A 20,414-nucleotide genomic window follows, 5' to 3' on the forward strand; every position below is an offset into this window, starting at 1 on the left:
GAGATGGTAACAATAGGAAAAAAAAGAGGGAAGTTGAAATTATTTTAAGAACTCAAATAAATTGGACGAGCAATGAACTATGCAAGTACGTGGGCCATGGGGAGGGAAGATAAGGAATTTTTCCCACCTGCCACCTAGAGAATCAGGTAAATTTAGTATTCTTATCTGATTTTTCCCACCTGCCACCTAGAGAATCTGGTAAATTTAGTATCCTTATCTGATACTTATTTATCTAGATATGCAAGGGGAGTTAAGTAAGTTCTCACAAAATAAAGCAAAATATTTCTTTAAAAGGTAAACATACATTTAACATATGACCCAGCCATTTCATTCCTAGATGTTATCCAAGAGAAATTAAAACATATGCTTACCCAAAAACTTGAACAGGAATGCTCATAGCAGCTGTTTTTCACAAAAGCCCCAAACCAGAAGGAACCCAACTGTCCATCAACATGTAAATGAAAAAACAAATTGTGGTATATTTATACAATGCAATACTACTCAACAATAAAAAAGAAGAAATACTCTCACACAGGACTCAATATGGATAACTCAAAATCGGTATGCTGAGTTGAAGAAGCTAGAGACAAAACATATTGTATAATCCCACTTATATGAAGTACAAACTAACCTATAATGACAAAAGCCAGATTAGTAATTGCCTGGAGCCAGGAGTGGAGGGAAGGATACACTGCAAATGAGCAGAAAAAATATTTTTGGAGGCGGACGACGGAAATTTTCTCTGTTTTGATGGTAGTGACAATTTCACAGGTGTATACAACTATCATCGCTAAGTTGTACACTTTAAACATGAAAAATCTGTGTAAATTATTCACCAGTAAGTTTGATAAGAAAACACTTTTTCATGAAATACTCTTATGATCTGTTTTTTTTTTCGTGGTAATATTGGCCAGGGCAAGTTCATAAGGAAATGTATAGATTCTAAATGTTATAACCTGATTTGGGAGAGGTAAAATAAAAAGTCATCCTCTGTAAATGAAGCTAAAAATAATCCATATAAAATGTCTGTAACAACCCTCTGTAAAAGCAGCCAATCCTAAGATATGATTTGTAAATATACCATTGATAAAACTGTTTCCCAAAATTGTTTCTAAGTGTAAAATAATAACTAGAGTATATCATTAGAAATGCACAACCAGGGCCCAGCGCAGTGGCTCACGCCTGTAATCCCAGCACATTGGGAGGCCAAAGTAGGCAGATCACCTAAGGTCAGGAGTTCAAGACCAACCTGAGCAACATGATGAAACCCTGTCTCTTCTAAAAATACAAAAGTTAGCCGGGCATGGTGGCGAGCGCCTGTAATCCCAGCTACTTGGGTGGTTGGGGCAAGAGAATCTCTTGAACCTAGCAGGCAGAGGTTGCAGTGAGCTGAGATCAAGCCACTGCACTCTAACCTGGGCAACAGAGTGAGACTCCATCTCAGAAAAAAAAAAAAAAAAAGAAAAGAAATGCACAACCAGCGTGTAATAATTATATAAAGAAAATTGTTATCTGCTTAACTGATTGTATCACTAGCAGTGAGAAATAAGGTATTCAAACTGTGTTTCCAGGAGCCCTGGGTTTCCTGGAGAGAAAAATACACAGGGCTCTGGATCAAGGACCCTAACCCAGACTGTGAAATCTTATTTGATAAAAGGGTTTCACTGATAATTTTTTTTTTTTTTTTTTTGAGACTGAGTCTTGCTCTGTTGCCCAGGCTGGAGTTCAGTGGCATGACCTCAGCTCACTGCAACCTCTGCCTCTCAAGTTCAAGAGATGCTTCTACCTCAGCCTCCTGAGTAGCTGGGATTACAGGTGCACACCACCACACACCTAGTTAATTTTTCTATTTTTAGTAGAGACGGAGTTTCTCCATGTTGGCCAGTCAGGTCTCGAACTCCTGACCTCAGGTGATCCACCCGCCTCGGCCTCTCACAGTGCTGAGATTACAAGTGTGAGCCACCGCACCCGGCCGTCATTGATAATTAAAAGAGCAATCGTTTGAAAACAATTGAAGTAATAGTATCAGGTCTTAAGAATTCACAAAGAGATGGTATACTTGGTGGACCTAAGTATTCTGGTAATCAAAAGTGTACACTATTCTTTGGCTTGCAGAGCAATGGGAAAAAATATATACAAAGATTTTTAAACTAGTTAAAAATGTACACTGTAGTTATAGTAACCATATGTTCCAATTTTTCTAGAATAGTCTTAATTTAAATATTTGTTTATCACATAAATTATATCTACTCATGTATTCCAACTGTTGGTTGAAAAAAATAACATCTTTTAAGCTGGGGGTTGTTTTTCAAAATAACTAAAAATAAAACAAGGATAAAGCAGGGCATGGTGGCACACACCTGTAATGCCAGCATTTTGGGAGGCCAAGGTGGAAAGGGCACTTGAACTCAGGAGTTCAAGACCAGCCTAGACAACTTGGAAAAACCCCATCTCTAAAAAAAAAAAAACTAAAATTAGCCAGGTGTGGTGGCATGTGCCTGTGGTTCCAGCTTCTCTGGAGGTTGAGATGGGAGGATCTCTTGAGCCCAGGAGTCTGAGGCTACAGTGAGCCATGTTCACTACACTGGACTCCAGCCTGGGCAACAGAGCAAGACCCTATCCAAAAAAAAAAATTGAGCTGCTACTGGGTAGTCACCATTTTAAACACTTCACAGTATTTACTCATTGAATATCCATGCCAACCCTATGAAATTATCCTCAATTTACAGGTGAGAAAACTGAAGTACAAAATGTTATTTTTCCCATGATAACACAACTAAAGACTAAATATTTACAACTACATTTTTAAAATATATTTTATATAAAGACAATCTTTGCTAATTTCACAGTTTCCAAGGATCCATCTGAATTATTAATTTATTTTTCCAGGCTCATTGATACTGAAAGGGCTACCAAAAAAGCAGAGCTCTAGTGATTACTGCCATCATCATCTTCGTTATCATTGCTAATATTTATTCTATGTCTTCTATGTACTAGCTACTGCGCCAAGAAGTTCACATTGTTTATTTCATTTAATATTCATGAAGACAAAAGTGTAGATTCAATAATAATAGGTAACAAAGACAGCGAATGGTGGAACCAGGATTCCATCTCAAGAGTGAATGGCGGGCCGGGTGTGGTGGCTCATCCCAGCAATTTGGGAGGCCGAGGCAGGTGGATCACTTGAGGTCAGGAGTTCAAGAACAGCCAGGCCAACATGGTGAAACCTCATCTCTACCAAAAAATACAAAAATTAGCTGGGTGTGGTGGCATGTGCCTGTAGTCCCAGCTACTTGAGAGACTGAGGCGGGAGAATCGCTTGAAGCAGGGAGGCAGAGGTTGCGGTGAGCTGAGATCACGTCACTGCGCTTCAGCCTGGGTGACAGAGTGAGACCTTGTCTCAAAAAAAAAACAAAAAAAATAGCTAATGGAAGAACCAGGATTCAACTCGTTTTCTGCTATTTACAATACTGGTCCCTGCAAAGTTATAATATATCCTGTATTCTAGGGGGAAAATATTGGCATTCTGGATTATAACCAAGTCTCTGTGAATGTGGCTAATGTTAGTTCATTCCCCAGAGCCTGATGGTTTCTAATATGCTTATAACCACAACACCCCACTGCAACTCAGCCCTGATCAGCATCCCGAAATCAGCTACTATATAGGCACCAATTTTACAATCAATTTTAGAAAAGTAGGTGCATTCTGAATGATACCAGCAAGTGTGATGTGACCATATTTATTTTATTTGGCTGTTTTTTTTTTTCCAGAACAAAGAGAGTAGAGAAAAAAAACATATGTGAGAAAGACTAAGATTCAATATTCAGTCTGTGGCCATACCACCCTGAACACTCTCGATCTCATGTGATCTCGGAAGCCAAGCAGGGTCAGACCTGGTTAGTACTTGGATGGGAGATTCAGTATTCATTTCAACTCTGAATTTATGATAAATCATTTAGAAGAGAAAACAATAATATGAGAAATAAGTCCAAAAAAACAGGGCAAAACCTCTCTCTCTCATGCATACACACACACACACACACACACACAATTTAACACACACACCGTTTTGAGCTAACACAGATAAGATCAAAATAGCCAACAAAGCACACACACCTAAACCCACCTACCACCTAAAATCTCATGAAATGATAAAGGGGATAATTTTACTTGTTTATTTTAATCATTATTTATTTTTGAGGCACAGGGTCTCACTTTGTCACCCAGGCTGGAGTGCAGTGGCAGAAACATGGTTCACTGCAGCCTCCACCTCTGGGGCTCAATTGATCTTCCTGCCTCAGCCTCCTGAGTAGCTGAAACTACAGGCATGCACCACCACGCTCAGCTAATTTTTGTATTTTTTGTACAGACAGGGTTTCACCATGTTGCCCTGTCTGGTCTGGAACTCTTGAGCTCAAGCGATCGCCTGCGTCAGCCTCCCAAAGTGCTGGGATGAGCCACAGGGCCCGGCCAGGAGATACTTTTAAAAAGTAAAGGCTGGGTGCAGTGGCTCACACCTATAATCCCAGCGCTTTGGGAGGCCGAGGCAGGCGGATCACCTGAGGTTGGGAGTTCAAGGCCAACCTGACCAAAATGGAGAAACCCCATCTCTACTAAAAATACAAAATTAGCCCGGCGTGGTGGCGCATGCCTGTAATCCCAGCTACTCAGGAGGCTGAGGCAAGACAATCACTTGAACCCAGGAGGCAGAGGTTGCATTGAGCCAAGATTGTGCCATTGCACTCCAGCCTGGGCAACAAGAGTGAAACTCTGTCTCAAAAAAAAAAAAAAAAAGTAAAAGAAGGCTGAGTGTGGTGGTTCATGCCTGTAATCCCAGCACTTTGGGAGGCTAAGGCGGGTGGAACAACCTAAGCTCAGGAGTTCAAGAGCAGCCTGGTCAACATGGTGAAATCCTAGAAACAAAAAAAATTGCCATCAACAAACCAGAAATGTTGAGAAAAGACAGAATGCAGATAGATTAAATCTGAGAAAAGCCAAATGGAAGGAAAATTCAGCTCAAATTATATGGAGGAATCTGCTAAAGGCAAAAGTAGGACTAGTTGGGGAGAGGGTGTACAAACTCACAGTTAACAGATCAAGAAGTAGGGAGGAGGGTACTGAGACATTGGTCAGGGAGAGTAATTAGAATAAGAGATTTAGAGTAGCTAGGCTGGTCAACCACTTTCTCCTCTCCAACTGGTTCTAAATTGTGGCCCAGAAAGCAATAGACCACCAGGAAGAACACCAGTCTTCCACACTTTAAAGATGAGCAACCACATACCCTTGTCTTATAAGTGCTGTTCTCTACACAAAATTGGCAGAGAACAGCTACCACAAATAAAAAGGCAAAGGGAAGAGAGATTCTAAAATACAAAATTGAACAGATAGCTAACACATTATCATATATTTGAAAAAAGTCACCGTGAAAGAGGCACCATTTTTACAGTTATTATTAGAGAAAACAAAGCTAGAGAACAATCAGAAGAAGATATTTGAAATGTATAATATCTTCAGAGAAACATGAGAAGATGTCATATGTACAAAAACTTTGACTATATATTTGGAAATTTAAAATTTTGATAACTGAGGCTGGGTGTGGTGGCTCACTCCTGTAAATCCAGCACTTTGGGAGGCCAAGGCAGGTAGATCGCTTGAGTTTAGGAGCTTGAGACCAGCCTGGGCAACAAGGCTAAACCCTCATCACTACAAAAATACAAAAATTAGCTAGGAAGCCAGGCACGGTGGCTAACGCCTATAATCCCAGCACTTTGGGAGGCTGAGGCAGGTGGATCGCTTGAGTCAGGCGTTTGAGACCAGCCTGGCCAACATGGTGAAACCCGTCTCCACTAAAAATACAAAAAGTAGCCAGTCATGGTGGTGCGTGCCTGTGATCCCAGCTACTCAGGAGGCTGAGGCAGAAGAATCACTTGAACCGGGAGGTGGAGATTGCAGTGAGCCGAGATCATGCCATTGCACTCCAGCTTGGGCAACAGAGCGAGACTCAATCTCAAAAAGAAAAAAAAAAATTACCTAGGCATGGTGGCACACATCTGTAGTCCCAGCCAGCTACTTGGGAAGCTGAGGTGGGACAATCACTTGAGCCCAGGAGGTTGAGGCTACAGTGAGCCATAATTGTACCACTGCACTCCAGCCTGGGTGACAGAGACCCTGTTAGGAAAAAAAATATATATATATGACATATGAGATATATATGATATATGTTATATATATGATATGATAGCTGAAATTAAAAAATGAAATGAATGGTCTGGGTTTCAGAATAGACACAGATTAGTAACTGGAAAATCAAGCTGGCCAATTATCCCAGAATGATGTCACCCCAATGAGCAGTGGCAGAAAAAAAATGGCTTTAGGGCCTATAAGGGTGCCCTGAGGCAATTTTCTACATTCTCCACCCTCCCCCCATACCTTGCCCTTCCTTATTTGGAAAAAAATAAGATCATATACTACATTAACTGAAACAGATGGCAAATTATGAAAGAGCTATGGAGTGTGGCAAAGGCTGCTGATTGTCCCCAAATATCTTTTCATTAAATATATCTATGATGTATTTATGAAAATAACGGCATTTCAAAATACAGGAAAATGATGGACTAGTCAGTGACACAGTAACAGATACCATGCATGGATTGACCAACTCTCTTCTTGGATGCCTTCCTGGAAAGCCAAAACCAATATTTCCCACATTCACTTGTAGCTAGAGTTCCAAAAATGATTTAGGTTTTACCAAGCCAAGTAAGACTGATTCCAATTTGTATTACATGAAGAGAGAGGAAAGGCATGAACCCCTTTGGGCAAATTCCTAATTCTGCAGTGTCCTGATCCTTTCAGAGTTAGCAGCTGCCTTGACAGGTAATTTGGGGAGTTCTTGAATACTCATGATGAAGCCTGTTTCTCTCAAAGATTTTGTATATCATCTAGATCCCTTAACAAACCCTTTATTCTGAAAGTGGCAGAAGGGACTTCAATACCAACATACGAACTATCTGTCTGAGAAATGAGTTGCCTGATCTTGTTTCAAAAATGATCTGTAGATAAACGGGAAAACGAATACTAGCAAACTGAAGTACAAAAATGTTAGGGAAAAGTATAAAGGAACATTTTAAATCTTGTGGTTAGCCTTCCTAAGCAAGACTAAAATCCAGAAGCCATAAAGGAAATGATGGGTAGATTTGATATAAGAAAAATTAAAATTCCTACATAAGAGCCAAGTGACAGACTGATATAATATTCTCAGATATAATATTCTCAGATATAAATCAGAAAAGGTTTAATTCATAGTATGTTAAAATGTTTGTATAAATCAATAAAAAAGACACAACCAAATTAAAACTGAAAAAATTCTAAACAGGTAATTTACTAAAAAAAGGTAATCCAAATGATTAACAGACATGAGTAGATGCTTGAACTTGCTGGTAAGTAGAGAAATGCATATACATACATGTAAGTGCCGTAACCCAATCAAATCAGAATCTCTGGGAGTCCCCAGATACTTTTTAAAAATCTTCCCATCCACATAAATTCAATGTGTAGCCAAAGTTAAGAACCACTACCCTAAAACAGTGCTAACTCAAAGTGTGGGCAGTGGACCAGCAGCAGTAGCATCTAGCAGCTTGTTAAAAACGCGAATTACTGAGTTTCCTTTCAGACCGATTGAATCAGAATTTCTCTAGGTGATTCTGATGCATGCTCAATTTTGAGAACTCTGAAACCTCTCTGCATTTTACTTACAGAGCTACTTGGAGGATAATAGCAGATGAAAGTATTTTCAGAAAAGTAAAAATAGTAATCGCAAATACAAATAATCATACTATTCCAATATATTTTACATAATCTTAGGGTCATACTCAGGATCTAGCAATGACAATGACAATAATTCATTACTGAAATAGAAATCTCTTGGAGACATAAAGAAGTAGTCTATGTCCTTATTTCTGAATTGTCTCCAAATACAGTGGAGTGTCAGTTAGTTCTGTAATACAGTCTTAGTAGATGTGAAACTGCCACAGGGATAGGAAGCCAAACGGCTTACTTTTAAGTCTCTTAAATATTTTGTTACTTTATGACTGCTTGTTTTTTTGTAATGGGTTTTTGCAGTGTTTCCACTAAATGGGACAAGTGTATTGGTGCAGTTTGGCTGTACTGGATCATTTATTCTGCACTATTAAGTTTCAGAATATTGGCTTGTGGTTATGTTGTCTATTATTTGAGGCTTTACCCAAAGAAAACTAACAGACATGTGCCCCCTTTACCCTTAATCTATGTCTGCCAATATTCCATACATAGCCAAGCTATTAAAGAAGGGAAATGGCATGGTCTTTGGGTTTTAAGAAGGTTGCTCTGACTACTGTGTAGAACAACTCCAAACAACATCAGCATCATCTAGAAGCTTGTTAAAAATGCATATTATTGAATGTGTGTGTACCAAGAGGTGTCCACTGAAGTTCATTCAGATGTAGAAAGGAACTTGTAAAACTGTTGCATTATGTTGGAACTTGCATAGCTAACCAACCAGGAGTTTGGGCATCTGGCTGAGAACCAAGTCCATCTTAGTCTCAACTGGGTTGTAGTACCACCTGGTGGTCATTTTCCACTCTAGTTTAATCATGAATGGGGACAATTCTATACACATGGCTGACTGGAATTCCAGAACACTGACTGATGCCCCTTTGTCAACTTGATCTGGGACACTGGGCTTAGGAAATACCAGGGACACTGGGACCTATCCACACCAAACACTCTGCTTCCTGCCTCACCCTCTCCTCCACACTCCCACTCCCCAGATGATAAAAAGAGGGCTGAGAGGAATGCAGGAATCAATTAACAGTTGTATTTTGTTCAAATTTACATTATCATGAATTTCATGTACATTAGGACTAAATATATATGGTTAATAAAAATGTGCACATATTAGGATACATATTTTTAAAATTTCAACAGTACTACTGAATAATAATTTTTAAAAAGTTGGATAACAAATGCTGGCAAGGATGTGGAGAAAAGGGAACCCTTGTACACTGTTGGTGAGAATGTCAATTAGTACAACCACTATGGAGAACAGCGTAGAGGTGCCTCAAAAAACTAAAACTAGAACTACCATATGATCCAGCAATCCCACTGCTAAGTATATACCCAAAATAAAGGAAATTGGTTTATCAAAGAGATAACTGCACTCCCATGTTTATTGCAGCACTATTCACAATAACCAAGATTTAGAAGCAACCTAAGTGTTCATCAACAGATGAATGGATAAAGAAAATGTGGTACATGTACACAACGGAGTAGTATTCAGCCATAAAAAAGAATGAGATCCTGTTATTTGCAACCACATGGATGAAACTGGAGGTCATTATGTTAAGTGAATTAAGCCAGGCACAGAAAGACAAACTTCCCATGTTCTCACTTATTTGTGGGAACTAAAAATAAAAACAACTGAACTCATGGCGATAGTAAAATGACGGTTACCAGAGGCTGGGAAGGGTAGTGGGGGTGACGGGTGTGCGGTAGGGATGGTTAATGGGTACAAAATATAGTTAGATAGAATAAGATCTAGTATTTGAGCCTGTAATCCTAGCACTTCAGGAGGCTGAAGCAGGCCGATCACTTAAGCCCAGGAGTTCAAGACCAGCCTAGGCAACATGGCAAAACCCCCGTCTCTACAAAAAACACAAAAATTAGCCAGGTGTAGTGGTGTGCACTTGTAGTCTCAGCTACTAAGGAGGCTGAGCTGGGAAAATCACTTGAGCCTGGAAGCCCAAGGCTGCAGTACACCAAGATCAGGCCACTGTAGTCCAGCCTGGACAATAGATGAGACCTTGTTTCAAAAAGGAAAAAAGATCTAGTATTTGATTGCAGAACAGGGTGACTACAGTCAAATATTTATTGTACATTTTTAAATGAGTATAATTGGATCGTTTGTAACACAAAGGATAAATGCTTGAGGTGATGGATACCCCATTTACCCTGATGTGATTATTACACATTGTGTGCCTGTATCAAAATAGCTTAGGTACCCCGTAAAGTATATACACCTACTATATACCCACAAAAATTAAAAATTGGCCGGATATGGTGGCTCCTGCCTGTAATCCCAGCACTTTGGGAGGCCAAGGCAGCAGATCACCTGAAGCCAGGAGCTCCAGACCAGCTTGGCCAACATGGCGAAACCCATGTCTACTAAAAATACGAAAATTCGCCAGGCGTGGTGACACACACTGGGATTACAGTAGGTGTAATCCCAGCTACTCAGGAGCCTGAGGGAAGAGAATGGCTTGAATCCTGGAGGCGGAGGTTGCAGTGAGCCAAGATCGTGCCACGGCACTCCAGCGAGTGAGACTCCATCTCAAAAAAAAAAAAAAAAAAAAAAACAACAAAAAACAAAACTGGGAGATGGCCAGGCGGAGTGGCTCACTCCTATTAAATCCCAGCAACCCAGCACTTTGGGAGGCCAAGGTGGGCAGGTCACTTGAGGTCAGGCGTTCAAGACCAGCCTGGCCAATATGGTAAAACCCCATCTCTACTAAAAATACAAAAATCAGCTGGGCATAGTGGCACGTACCTGTCATCTCAGCTACTTGAGAAGCTGAGGTGGGAGGATGGCTTGAATCCTGGAGGCAGAGGTTGCAGTTGAGCCGAGATCACGTGATTGCAATCCAGCCTGGGCGACAGAGTGAGACTCGTTTCAGGAAAAATAAAAGGTCTGGGAGACTCCCTCCCCCTCAAGTATGGAGAATGGGTTAGAGAAAAACAAGCCTAAAGGCAGATAGGCAAGCTAGAAGCCTGCTGAAGTAATTTAGGCAAGAGGTGATGATGGTCTAAAACTAGAATGGTGGTAAGGGAATTTGGGGGAAAGTGGATATGTTTGATATTTAGGAGATAGAATCTAGTCCTTATCTTTCAAAGATATAAACTGAAGTATCTGCAGATAAATTGATATGAGGTCTAGACTTTTCTTTAATCCAACTGAGGAGAGCGAAAATGAGAAAGGTGGTTATAGATGAAACAAAGACTAACCATATGCTGATAATCATTGATTGCGTGATGGACATAAAGGAATTCCTTATTGTGTCTACTTTTATATATATTTGAAAGTCCCCATAACAAAAAGTTAAACAAAATAAAGTGCCTGGGAAATGCTGAAGGGAAAATATTCAGTAGGGAGATACACATAGGAAATATAAATCTTGGAGAGAGATAAGGGAAGAGCAATGAATTTTGGAGTGAACAGCAGACGGAAAGTTAATTGAAGCCTTGAGTGTGAATGAAATAATAAAAAAGAGAAAAGAACCTAAGTTAGAATCCTGAGGAATATCAACAGTAAAGGGAATGGCAAAGAAGTGTTGTTAACAGGAAAGAGTCATGGAGTCCAAAGAAAGCTTTCCAAGAAAGCAGCAGTGGTCTACATTAGGGGTCTCCAATGCCTGGGCCACAGTACTGGCCAGTGGCCTGTTAGGAACCGGGCCACAGAGCAGGAGGTGAGTGGAGGGCAAGCGAGTGAAGCTTCGTCTCTTTTCACAGCAGCTCCCCATCACTGGCACTACCGCCTGAGCTCCGCCTCTTGTCAGATCAGCAGGGCATTAAATTCTTACAGGAGTGCAAACCCTATTGTGAACTGCACATGTGACAGATGTAGGTTGCATGCTCTTTATGAGAATCTAATGCCTGATGATCTCTCAATGTTTCCCATCACCCCAGATGGGACCGTCTAGTTGCAGAAAAACAAACTCAGGGCTCCCACTGATTCTACATTATGGTGAGTTGTATAATGACTTATTATATATTACAATGTAATAATGGTGCAAAATAAACGTAATGTGCTTGAATCATCCCGAAAACATCCCTCCACCTCCCTGTCCATGGAAAAAGTGTCTTCCACAAAACTGGTCCTTGGTGCCAAAAAGGTTGAGGACTGCTGGTCTGTATTGTCAAATGCTGCTAAAAGGTCAAAGGAAAGAACTGGTCAACAGCCATATGAAAGTCATTGGTAACTCTGGTGAGACGCACTTAAGGGGTGGGAGGGCAAACAGGACAGACAGTATAGTATATGTAGGTTTAGGGCTGAGTAGACGGTGTAGAAATGGAACCAGCCTGGATAATACATGAGTTACTAGAGGGAGGATGTCTACTTGGAATGCTGACTTTTTGAATCAACTCATTTGTTAAAATACTGCTATAGATGTTTGATTTCTCTAAATGACCTGCTACTCTCCTTTTATTGTGTTCTACACTCTCCTGCCAGATTCAAGTGTAGCTTTGACATCACTCTTTATATAAAATCTTCCAGAGCCTCTCCAATACATACTGAAGTCTGTACAAATGTCTCAGACTACTCTAAATGCTCCCTCGTACCAGCCAAAGGGGACCGTGTCCCTCCCTCAGCATGCTTTTTGTTCATACTGCTGCCTCTAGTTAGAATATATTCCTTTTCCCCAATTTTTGTCTCCGAAGTCCTCCTCATCCTTCAAGTCCAATCTCAGATATGGTGACACCTTCTCCTTGAGCTCCTTCCTGATACACCTCTTCTTTCCACTGGAGTAGACTGGGTCCTCTATTTTTCCAATACATGCTGTTTATATCCCTCTCCTGGCATTCACTGGATTTCGCTTTGCTCTTAATTGTCTATGTTCTCATTATACCCTTTCTGCATCCACAAATTGTATATTACCTGAAATTAACTTTTTTTTTCCTCTGAGACAGGATTTGGCTCTGTTGCTCAGGCTGGAACGTAGTGGCGAGATTGCGGGTTACTGCAGCCCTGGCTTCCTTGGCTCAAGCCATCCTCCTACCTCAGCCTCCCAAGTAGCTGGGACTACAGGTGTGAGCCACTATGCCCCGCTGAAACTAACTTCATCTTCCTCATTTTTGTGTCTGTCACAGAAGCACCTAACCCAATATCTTGCACAAAATGACTTTTTGAATTAAATGGGATTTCTGAGGCTCTATTATTATAAGGTTTGCAAGTTTATACTGCTTTTTAGAATTACCATGCTATTTAGCTATTGCCTTCCAGATAGCATTCTAATTTTTATAATCTTTCTTCATATGTTCTAAAAATAGCTAAAATTTGGTATTTTAAAACTATTTTTCAGATGTGTTATTTAAGCTTAAAAGTATACTTATTTCAGTTTTTAAATGCATCAGTTATTTAATTAGGTTCTTGGTGAGAAATTTAGAACACCAATTTGCTAGAATAAACTCCATTCATCAGGGCAAACACAGATTACAGGTAGCCCTGGAGCTAAGGAATAGCTTTGATATTTGGTAACATTTACGAGTCCACAGCTTTCTAGTTTTTTTTTTTTTTTTTTTTTTTTTTTTGAGATGGACTCTTGCTCTGTCACCCAGGCTGGAGTGCAGCGGTGCGATCTCTGCTCACTGCAAACTCTGCTTCCCGGGATCAAGTGGTTCTCCTGCCTCAGCCTCCCCAGCAGCTGGGATTACAGGTGCCCGCCACCACACCAGGCTAATTTTTGTATTTTTAGTAGAGATGGGGTTTCACCATGTTGGCAGGCTGGTGCCGAACTCGTGACCTCAAGTGATCCACCCGCCTCAGCCTCCCAAAGTGCTGGGGTAACAGGCGTGAGCTACCATGTCTGGCCACGAGTCCACAGCTTTCTGATCAACCTTGCATTGCTCCATAATCTTCTATTACTCTCTTTCTGTGTTGACGATGTCACTTTCCCAGTATTTGGGCTTCTGTAACATCATCTTCTTGAAGCAAGCATTGGTAACATGTTTTGGAATTTTCACATCGCTGATTTCAATTTTGTGATGACCTCTGGTGTGTTTTCCACAGAATTTGAATGAGGACCAGAGGGCCAGTCACAATTAACAAGCCACTCCTCAGCTGCTCCAGTAAAACCACCCTCTAGCCTCTGTGGTGCCCAGTGAGGATGAGCAGAATGATCCCAGGAGAGAAGCTAGTTGGCAGTTTTCTCTGTGCTGACTGAGGTGTTTGTTTTTTTCTTTCTGTGGCTCAACAGCAGCTTTCGAGGCACATCTTTGGAAGGATCTAGGCATTTTGTAGGGTTTGCTTTGCAAAAAGTATCATAATTCTTGTTGCCACCAACTGGTTTTATAGCAATGGCAAGAACCTTTTCCTTTTTCAATTCTGGACTTTCTTCTTTTTCTTTTCAATTCTGGATTTAGTAGCCGAGTACTTCCTCTTGTACCTGGCCTTTTTGACATAGCAGATTGAGAATATCTGCCAATTCCTCTGATGAGGACAGGATTTCTGCTGCAGGGGGGCTTCCCTTTCTGTGGCTTTTTAGCCTTGAGGGTTTTTTTTTTTTTTTTGACGGAGTTTCACTCTTGTCCAAGCTGGAGTGCAATGATGCGATCTTGGCTCACTGCAACCTCCGCCTCTCGGGTTCAAGCAATTCTCCTGCCTCAGCCTTCCAAATAGCTGGGATTACAGGCGCCCGCCACCACACCCAGCTAATTTTTTGTATTTTTAGTAGAAATGGAGTTTCACCATGTTAGCCAGGCTGGTCTCGAATTCCTGACCTCAGGTGATCCGCCTGCCTCAGCCTCCCAAAGTGCTGGGATTACAGGCGTGAGCCACTGTGCCTGGCCGAGGTTATCCGGTTTAACCTTGCCACTAGCATCAGCCTTCTTGGCTTCAGGTTTCTTCTCCTTGGTATCTGGCTTCTCAACTTTGTCCCCCACCATCTTGCAAGACGGGAAGGAGCTAGTTTTTTTAAATACATGTTGGAATATCCTGGCTATGCAGATACAAATAGTAATATAACATCCACCCAAATATAACATTACATTTTGATTAAATAATAATTAATTCAAATCCTACTAAAAGAAAACCCTTAGGGATACGTTGAAGCTTCATCATTTCATGCCCTTCTCTCCCTTCCACAGGTGCAACTATCCTGGAGTTGATATCTATCTTTGCCAACCATGTTTTCATAGTTTTATCACACATATTTGTATACATAACTCACACAAAGCACTGTTTTGTGGTTTTAAGATTGTATATAAATGATATGACACTATTATGTATATCTTTGCATTTGCTTTTTCAATCAGCGTAGTTTTCAGGATTCATCGTTGGTATAGGTAGTATAATTCATTCATTTTTAACTAAGAAATTATATTCCACTTTATGACTTTACCACCTCTTATTTAATCTTTGCTGTAATCTTGTGAGGTAGACATTATTAATCCCATTTTATAAATGAAAAAATGGAAGTACTAAGAGATTAAGTAACTTTATTGAGGTCATATAGTTTCTAGCAGATGGAATGAGAACTTGTGTAGGGCCCGTAACTCCCAATCCCATGTCTTTTCTACTAAAACATTCAGTGATTCATTCAACAAATACTTACTGAACACCACCTACGTGCCAGGCACAGTGTTAGGTCCTGGGTGTCTGAGAGTGAACGAAATAGACAAGACCTTGCTCTCCAAGAGCTTACATTCTAACTGGAGAGAGACAATAATATAGTATGTCCGGGTGTGGTGGCTCTCACCTCTAATTCTAGTACTTTGGGAGGCTGAGGTGGGAGGAGCATGTGAGGCCAAGAGTTTGAGACCAGCCTGGGCAACACAGCAAGTCCTTGTCTCTACAAAAAATAATTAGCCAGGCGTGGTGGCATGTCTGTAGTCCCAGCTACGCAGGAGGCTGAGGCAGGAGGATCAATTGAGCCCAGGCTGAGATGAAAGGATCGCTTGAGCCTGGGAGGTCGAGGCTGCAGTGAGCTATGTTTGCAACATTCATTGCACTAGAACCTGAACAACAGAGTAAGACAATGTATCTAATAAAAAAAAGAGGGTGAGAGAGAGTGTGTATATATGTTAGTCTATACGAGGCTCTTTGGTGTTATTTTGGCAAACACCTGAAGGAAAAGGGGCAATGACAGAGTGGTGTTCAAGGCAGAGAGTACAGCAAATGCGAAGTTCTTGAGGCAAGAGCATATTTGGCTGTCATTCCATCACTTTTTTTTTTTAAGATACTGTATCAGTTAACTATCCTCATGTACCAAAGAACAAATGTAAACATACTGCATGACTTTGAGTGATAACTACATAACTTTGACATGTCAACAATCTCTTATGGTGGTCATCTTTCCAATAAATTGAGTTGAGCTAGAAAATGTGTATTGCCAAAATGCATTGATTTACTTTAAAAATTAAATCATAGGTTGTGGATGCCCGTAATGGTGGCATTTCCACACACAGTACTGTTGCTGATTTGATGAGACACAAATATAATCCAACCCCATTTTTAAATATTAAAAGTTGGTAGGGTCCTCAAGGAAACCTAAGAGTGACTTCAAGTTGAAAAAAAAACGCTTAAAAGGAGAAAACCAGGGAAAGCCCACCTTTTGGCCTGTATCTCTCAGAAAGAGGGACAAGAGCGGTGGCAACGTGAGGAACTTTTAAAACGTGAGAGCCTTACTCTGGGGAAACCTGGAGTCTATTCGTGGCCTTTACTCGCTGAACTGTGATAGTTCTCACATTTGTGAAGCGAGTCTGGGCTGGCGGCCCTCAAGCCTTGCTTCGCTGTGCCTCCCAGGCTTGACAACAGCAGAGTCTGGCCGCTCAAAACGAAAGCTTCGCGAACGTCGCTCGCTCGGTGCTGAGAACGAAGCCTGACGCGACCCGGGAAATTCGACCGACGCGCGCCCGCCCGCTTGCCCCGCCCCCTAACGGCTTCCAGGCTTCCCCTGGGTCCTATGCAGAAAAGACGCTGGGCGTGGCAAGCGGGGCCAGTAGCGGCTTCCGGGAGGAGTTTTGGCCTCCGCAAGGCTCCGTCGGGCGCCGCGCTCTTCCGGCAGCGGTAGCTTTGGAGACGCCGGGAACCCGCGCTGGCGTGGTTGACGAGTGCCTCGCAGCCTCAGCATGGGGGAACATGGCCTGGAGCTGGCTTCCATGATCCCCGCCCTGCGGGAGCTGGGCAGGTAGGGCGAGGCCCAGCCTGGGTCCTGCATCCTCCTCCGCTGGTTCCAGCTGGGGTTTCACGTGCTCTCCCCTCCCCTGCTGCGCTATGGCTGGGATCCCCTAATCCCCCGCTGCGGCCCTTGTGGAGATGCTCCATGGCTGATTTGGGCGCTTCTCCCTCAGAGTCCCCGTTGATAGGACATGAGGCAGTCGCCACAAACCTGCGGGAAGCCGGTCCGTGGGGGAGAGAGGCGTCTGCCGGCCCTGGTTTACCACTCGCCCCGACCGAGAGTTTGCTTCCTGCAGATGGAGGAAGAGTCCCTGTTGATCGGTTTCTGATCGCTTTTCTACACTCATTTTCTTCTCGAAAATCTTTTTCCTTAGACGAGGGACTTGACCCATTAGTTTCTGTTCTTTGTGATTACTCGTGGAGGAATTGGTTTTTAGCCTTACATTTTGTCCCCAGACTGCCCTTGGAAGAAAATCACCGCTTCTCATTTTCTGCAAGTGACATCACTTGCTGGAAAGGCAGTTTTTTTCTTTGAAGTGAAGTCATAGTACATACTGAAGATGTGACCTCCCTCTTACTGATCTTCCAGTTCCCGATCCGTTATTTTAGTCAGAAATTGGAGAGATAGACCCCTGGGTCCACAAAATCTCAACGTGCACAGAGTGTTGCCAAAATTTGGAGACAATTTAATATTTCATTTGCAAATGCTTGTTGTCTGTAAACCTCATGAAAACCAGTATCTTACCACAAGGAGGGAGAGGTGTTGATGGCTGCCACACCTCTTCAATACACAGGCAGGCTTCCCTGAACCAGGCCTAAAGACTCGGTAGAGCTTGTTTTGATTTGTTTGTTTTAATTCTAACCTACTGCGAACAAGAAATAAATGAGCTTGTGCTGCTACCGCAGTTAAATTATCAGTTGGAATAACTGCTTCGCAATTTCTTAAACTGTTTGAAAACTTTCCACACAAAGTCAAAGCTGACATTAAGCCAATGGGATAGCTACTTCTGTTTCTTTTTGCAGCGCAGTTGTGTTCATTTCCACTGATTGGCCATCCAAATAATCTAGTCTCAATATATGAATAAGAGGATAAATGAAGGGACCATTCTTGCCGTAATTGCATCACTATTTTTGAGAGTGTGAATTTTTTCCACTTTTTATCTGTGGCAAGTATACTTTGTGTTTAGTTTATAAAATAACTTCTACCTCTCTAAAATAAGAGGAAGAAAAGTGATCATTGTAGGAAGTTGGTTTACAAATTTCATCTTTCAGGCTCACTGTGAAGCTCAGTATATTTTTCCCACTTTGCTTTAAAGTAGAATTAACTGATTAATACTTCTCTTCCCTCTTCTCTCTTCTTCTGTGAGTCCTGTTAATAAAAATAATTGGTTCTTGGATTATATATAGTCTGTTTCATCAGTAAAACTTATGTTACCTTTCATTTATTTGTAGCTATTCCAAGAGAAAGAATAGAAAAACTGACCCATAGAGAGTTGTCTAATAGTTTTTAATTGTCATGGTTTTTTCATTACAACTACTTGAATCAAAAAAGCTCATCCATTTTCATAGTATGTTCATGACATAGAATGGAACAAGTGTTATCACTGTTTAAGAAAAAGGGACAGAGAAGTTGAAGAACCAAAGGCACAGCTAGCAGATATCAGAGCTAGATTTCAGATTCAAGCTTTCAAGGCCTTTTCTTCCAAAATGTTTCCCCTTAATTGACTATGACAATTAGACTACTGAAAAAAAAATGAGATATTAGTATTCTAATTTATGGGCTGCTCTTCCTCAGTCCCTCAGATAAATTTTGTCCTATTGTTTTTTTGCTATTAGCACTCTGCTCTGCATAGTCTTGCTAAATGACCTTTCCACTCTCCTGCCTTAACTATAATCTGCTATTTGATGACTCCTAATATGTTTCTCCAAATCATGTCTTCTATAGAATTGTATATTTACTGTATACTGGTAGTTTCACTGAGTGTCCTATGTGTAGTTAAGGTTCAGCATATCCAATACAAATTCTCCACATGTCCTAGCCTTCACAAGCTTTCTTTTTTTAAATTAAAAAAATTATTTTTCTATTATTCATTGAAGTAGAGATAGCTCAGTAAATGGCACCATATTCACTTATTTCTCCAAACTAGAAATCTAGAAGTCATTCTTGACTGTTCTCCCATGTGCTTTCAGTCTGTGTCCTTGGCCCTCTTTTAATCTGTGCTGTCTTCCCAAGTAATCTTACCTAATCTCATGGCTTTAATGTCATCCATATGCTGATAACTCCCAAATTTATATTTCTAGATCAGAGATATATATTAGGTTAATTACTCAGCATCCACACTGGGAAGTGAAAATTAACATATCCAAAGCAGAACGCCTGATTTACTGCGCCCTTGAGTTTGTTTCTTCTTCCATGTTATTGTAAATATGCCAACCAAAAGCCTAGGAGTCATCCTTGGTTTTTTTCCCGTGTCCCTTAATAATCCATAAGTTAGTTCTGACAACCATATGTTTAAGATACATCTAGAATCTAACACTTCTCACTGTCTCCACTGCTACCACCAGAATTTCTTACCTAAACTATTACAGTAACCTTAGTTGATCTCTCCGTTTCTACTTTTACCTACTTACAATAGATTTTCCACTCAGTAAAGTGATTTTTCATCTATTAGTCATATTGTAAGATTCCCCTGCACAAAACCATCCTTTGACTTTCCAGCACACTTAAAATCAGTATAAAATCCAAACTCCTTACCAAGGCCTCTAAGATTCTACATAATCTAGCTTAGCCTGCCTCTGACTTCATCACCTTCTATCCCTCTTTTGCTTACTTTACTCTGGTAATACTGACCTTGTTTCTCCAGGACACCAAGGCCGTTCCTGCCTTTAATCGTTTGCTGTTCCTCCTGTCTGAACACTGGATGGTTTCATTTAGATGTCATTTCAGAATCACCTTCTCTGATTTTCCTACTTAAGATTGCTTTGCAGTTGTAAGACATTTTCAAATGTGATAGTTGCTATTAAAATGTTAAATGGAACAGTGGGATGTGGAGGAGGTTCTGAGGAGCAGCAGCATTAGCCACTAGAGGAGATTTGATGGTGTAAAGAAGGTAGTCATGTGAATCTGGGATGGAATAGGAAGTACGAAGGTCCCTAAGTGGGAATGAGCCTGCTTTTTTTTTTTTTGAGACGGAGTCTCACCCTTTCCAGTGGCGTGATCTCTGCTCACTGCAACCTCTGCCTCCGGGGTTCAAGCAATTTTCCTGTCTCAGCCTCCCTTTCCTGTAGCTGGGACTACAGGCTTGCACCACCCAGCTAATTTTTGTATTGTTAGTGAAGATGGGATTTTACCATGTTGCACAGGTTGTCTCCAACTCCTGACCTCAAGTGATCCACCCACCTCAGCCTCCCGAAGTGCTGGGATTACTGGCATAAGCCACCATGCCAAGGCTGAATGAGCCTACTTTTAAAAGAATAGTAAGAAGGCTG

General features: G+C 41.2%; 2 protein-coding genes across 7 annotated transcripts in view; one reads left to right on the forward strand and one right to left on the reverse strand.

Annotated features, from left to right (window-relative positions):
- PLS1 (plastin 1) overlaps positions 1 to 16,615 on the reverse strand; it is a 134,995-nt gene extending 118,380 nt beyond the window's left edge. The window contains exons 1-2 of one of the 5 annotated variants that reach the window (XM_055295173.2): positions 16,434 to 16,615; positions 10,581 to 10,679 (exon numbers count right to left, since the gene is read on the reverse strand). The gene's annotated coding sequence lies outside the window, so the exon portion shown is untranslated. Of the gene's footprint in view, positions 1 to 371; positions 479 to 10,580; positions 10,680 to 16,356 lie in introns of those variants that run through there. The other 4 variants (XM_055295174.2, XM_063611302.1, XM_063611303.1 and 1 more) reach the window with 4 other exon arrangements.
- A 99-nt stretch (positions 16,616 to 16,714) lies between these two features.
- Positions 16,715 to 20,414, forward strand: part of ATR (ATR serine/threonine kinase) — a 142,251-nt gene continuing 138,551 nt past the window's right edge. For both annotated transcript variants that reach the window (XM_055295155.2, XM_055295156.2), the window contains exon 1: positions 16,715 to 16,935. In XM_055295155.2, the coding sequence (XP_055151130.2) occupies positions 16,877 to 16,935 (59 nt within the window). In that variant the 5' untranslated portion in view covers positions 16,715 to 16,876. The remainder of the gene's footprint in view (positions 16,936 to 20,414) is intronic.

This window comes from Symphalangus syndactylus, chromosome 10, assembly GCF_028878055.3.
Source record: "Symphalangus syndactylus isolate Jambi chromosome 10, NHGRI_mSymSyn1-v2.1_pri, whole genome shotgun sequence".
Classification (NCBI taxonomy): domain Eukaryota; kingdom Metazoa; phylum Chordata; class Mammalia; order Primates; family Hylobatidae; genus Symphalangus; species Symphalangus syndactylus.